The sequence below is a fragment of the Halyomorpha halys genome, unplaced genomic scaffold (genome assembly GCF_000696795.3).
Source record: "Halyomorpha halys isolate HHAL.00 unplaced genomic scaffold, Hhal_1.1 Scaffold485.1, whole genome shotgun sequence".
NCBI classification, from domain to species: Eukaryota; Metazoa; Arthropoda; class Insecta; order Hemiptera; family Pentatomidae; genus Halyomorpha; species Halyomorpha halys.
The window spans coordinates 462,111-466,698 of NW_027114369.1; the positions used below are offsets into that span (position 1 = coordinate 462,111).

The following is a 4,588-nucleotide window of genomic DNA, read 5'->3' on the forward strand; positions in this document are numbered from 1 at the left end:
TTTATTACATATTTGTTAATAAGGTTCTCGTAAGTTTCCTCAATTTGAGTGCTTCTTATGTCGATTTACCCCGAATTTTTCAATGGTATTACTTGACATAATTTTTTTTTTTTATGATATAGGTTTTAGTGCATTTATAAATAAGATGAATTATATATTAAGATACTAAATGTGTATATATTAATAAACCCCAATTAAACGTTTTTCCTGTATTTAATGTAATTTAATATAGGCAAGATGATAAGTTGTTAGAAATTAGCTACGTTGGCTTAGTTCCTACTATGCGCTTCGACCCTTGTTAACATTACGGTAGAGTATTTTTATTTTGTTTTTCTTTAGTTTTGCTTCACATTCCATGTTAACAGGACTGAGTATAGTTACTCCTAACAACAAATTGAGGAAATTTAGTCAACTTTTAGAAGGTTAATATTCAACTTTTAAATTGTTAAAGTTGTAAATCAGTGATATTTTTTTTTTTATGAAAGATTTTTATTTGCCTAAAACTTTAATTTTTTTTTTTCGTATAGCACACGATCTCTAAAGCGATTTTAGCATTTATTAATTTTTTTAAACACAGGGTTTGCATTTTACTAGATGGAATTGCAATTAATCTTGTAGCTCTCTTTTTTTAAGTTGAAGATGAAATTGTTTGAAACGATTGGTTTTTATAGGTTGTATATGTATATATGTCACAAGCTGCTGGATTGTCATGTTTGCTCTTTACTTTAGATTATTGTTATGTAATTTATTTAAATACTTTTAAAAGGCCATTTTAACATCGGCCTGAAGCAAACCAAGAAACTCCAGCCTCAAATATTTATGATAATAGATCATTATATGTTATATATTTTTCTTCTTATTTGTTTTCAATATAATCTATTGAAAAACTGCAGTAGTTTTATTATTAACCTTATATTTAAACAAAATAAAATTTACTGAGAATAAGTTATTTCGTCATAGGAGATTATTAAATCATGAGTTCATTCAATATGTTTTATTATAATATATAGACAAATCTTATTCTCTTAGTTCATGGTCTTTGTTCTCATTAAACCTTTGATTAAAAATAATGAAAAACTACAGTTGTTTTGTAATTAACTTATAGCATTATTGGCCTTAGAGTTAGGCAAAGTCCATGCGCGGGGGAGCAACGACTTGGAAGGGTGCCTTGAACTAGTTCAAAACTATGAAGTATAATAGGTAAAATTATTTTAGCCTATTAATGAAGGAACTGAATTTGAGACGTACTAAATGAATTACAGTTAGCATTTGTATAAAGTAATATGAGCAACAGTTTTTTTTATTTCACCTTTTTTTGGGATGGGAGGAGAGAGGGTGAGAGGGTGTTCATGATGTAATTGCAAGGGGCTCTAAATGTCGTAGGGCAGCACTGACTAATAATATCCCTTTAAAAGGTAAAAAATAATGATTGAAAATTAAATTAATCCTTATATATAGCTTTATCATTGAAGGTGTTTAAACTTACTTTTCTTATTTAATTAGATGGTTTTTGAAGTGGAGTAGTCTTATTTATTATTACTAACTTCAATAAGTTTTACAATTATGTAGGAATGTTAACCTTGTATCAAATTAAATATTTTATTCACTAAAAAGAATTAAAAAATGCTTTAAACAGAGAGGTTACAATGCTTTTTTTTTTTACCCAGTCTATTTCTTAAGTTAACTTTTAAGTTGGATCAGTAGTTGTACAAAAAAAAAAATCTTAAATGAATTTTTTCCACAAAAATTTAATTTTCTAAGGATATGTCTGTAAAAGTACTTGTACTCAGTCAGTTTCTCTATAGTGGCGTTCTATTGTCGCTTTAAATTGATTTTAAGTTTTGATTAATCATAAAAAGCAATTTTGGATGTTTACGTAGTTTTGATGGTCGTTGGTTTGCTCACAGTGAAAATTAAAAATAAAGTCACCTATGATACAACTTAAACTCAAAATGGTCTGTTAAGCTTGCGAAACTAAATGAAAAAACCTCAAAAAAAGATCTTATGTTAGAGTAGTTGGCTTGATGTTATTCAAAAATCTCCCACTATACAGGAGCGAGGCAACAGAACAGCTCTGTACCAATTCAAAACTCACTATGTGGTAGAAGACTTGTGAATTGTTGAAACCAAAACTCACCTGGGGCCATCTCAGCTTTACAGTGTATGCCAATTTCCTGGCCTGATTATTTGAACTTATGTTAAAACTGTAGTAATCACAAGATTTTTGGAAACAGCAGAGGTTGCTTGATCTCATTCTTTAAAATTAAGGAGTATCAGTGCTTTGTTATGGTTTTTTATTCTTTGTCTCAGTCATTATTAGACAATTTCCAAAATAACTGGTCACAAAGAATTTTGAACATAAACTCACATATAGTATAATATACTTTTTGCCAGAACAAAACAAACTTTTTTTAATGGTATATTTATCATCATCCTCCCCACCAAAATAAAGTAAACTTTTCTAATGAACAATTAAAATATAATTCTAATAAGTTAAAATATTGAGTGAGTACATTTTAGTATATTGTAATTCTTAAGTAACATTTTAAATTAAGAATGAAAACAAACATTTGTTTGATAAAAAGTCAAACAAAAGAATGGCATTAGATACACTAAAAAAAAAATATGAACTATACAATAACATAACTTTTATAAAGAATGTATAAACAATATCAATTAAATCACAAGCCAATTTATCAAAAACAAAGCTATCATTTAGCATAAATTGAAGAGAATCTTACAGATTTATCTGATGGATGGTCTGTTCAGAACATCAAAAATACTAGCACACTGATTATAAAAAATAATAAGTAAATTGAAGAAAGAAGGCTAATAATCCCCAAATTAAAAAAAACTAATATAGTAACATTTATTGATAGTAAATATGTTTTTTTTTTTATTTATATATTAATAACAAAATTCCAAGCAGGAAATGATAAAAAGAACAAAAAAAGATATGGAAGGTATGTAAAATAAATAACCCTTAATAAAAAATAAGGAAAAGAAAGTGTTAATAGTTCAAAACTTAAACGAAACAAATTTTTATAACTGTTTTTCAAAATAGACCCCTGAAGTTGGATGGACAGTCTGAAATGTCGGAAGTATTAAAACTCTGATGTAAAATTAATACAGAAAAAAAGAAACTGAAGTAAGAAGGCTAATAATTCCCAAAATAAAAAAAAGGAAAAAACAGTGAAGATCCTAGTTCAAAAATTGGTTCTTGATTTTCCAGTATTTCATTATATATAGAACAGGAGGACTATTACTTTTTGGTTGTCAACAGTTAAATTATAGCACACATTAATTGAGAAGTTGATAGGTATGAATTCTATTTATTTGGTTCTAACGTAATAGTATACTGACAATACGGTAGTCTTCATAGACAATATTTCTTGTGATGTTATTTTAAATAACAGAAAAAAATATACAGGTAGGAGATGGTAATCACACCCCTCCACAAAAAAAAAAAGAAGAAAATTTTAAGGATATTGGAAATTAAAAATCTATTAAAAATGCTTCATATCAATATTTATATATTTTTTAAACATAAAGTACAAAATAAATAAAATTGTTAGTTATGTTTTATACAATCAATATCATAAATTATAATTTAATGTACCATATTTACGGACCTACAATTTTTATTATTTTAAGTTTAGTATCACATGAAATCTGTGCAGTTCATCAATCAACTACATGAGTTTTTCCACTCTCATGGCTGAGCTTGTTGGAGTGAACAATAGGTGGAACTCTAACCGCTCTGTATAACTCCAAAAATTCTGAAAAAGATTTCAAGGTGATGCTCAAAGCTTCTTTAGGCCTCGAGAGATTAAGGTGGAGTGATCGTCAATGGCTGCCTTAAAAGTAGGTTTGTTTGGTATTGATAAAACAATAAAAATATTAGAAATTATATATTGGTAAGCCGTTTTTCATTTTAACTTGGTTTACAAGGAAGATCGCCATCTTTAATTGTTTGTACATTCTGCAGTTCTTCAAGCACTTGTCTTTCCAGTTTTAGAACTTCTGGTGGCTTTTTGTACTAAAAAAATAAAATAAATATTTAATATAATAGATTAGTAATTTATAAATATTATTATTAGGTCATAATAGTCTAGCCTACAGGTAATTTTTTTTTTAATGCAATCAATGATCATATTGAAACACAATCCACATATTACTTAGATATTATTAGACGGACGGATAATTGACCATGGATGTAATTGATCATAGATGTAATGATTGGTGGTGTTATCAGGGAAGGAACACTACAAGCTAATAATTGCTTTAATATTGCGACGATTCAGCCTAAGTAGATTGTCTTGATCAGGGCTAAGCAAAACAAAATATAATAAAAAGGAAATGAGAAGAATAAATATGAACGACTGTAAGGGAAAATATGAAATGACAGAAGAGTATAAGCAAAAATATTTGAGACAGTACCTATATAATATTGGAAAATCAGAAAAATATGTACAAATGAAATAAAAAAAATCTGGTACTCAAATCACACAACATTTACTTATCACTCTACTTTGTGATGCACTTAATCCTTACAAATTTTTTTTTTATCAGTTTAAATTACATTCAC

The 4,588-nt window shown here is 27.5% G+C and overlaps 1 protein-coding gene across 1 annotated transcript in view; it reads right to left on the bottom strand.

The window, feature by feature from the left end:
• Window positions 1-3,506: 3,506 nt before the first annotated feature.
• Window positions 3,507-4,588, bottom strand: part of LOC106683454 (protein DPCD) — a 3,379-nt gene continuing 2,297 nt past the window's right edge. Inside the window, exon 4 of the mRNA XM_014424940.3 lies at window positions 3,507-4,039. Coding sequence (XP_014280426.1) covers window positions 3,935-4,039 — 105 coding nt within the window. The 3' untranslated portion in view covers window positions 3,507-3,934. The remainder of the gene's footprint in view (window positions 4,040-4,588) is intronic.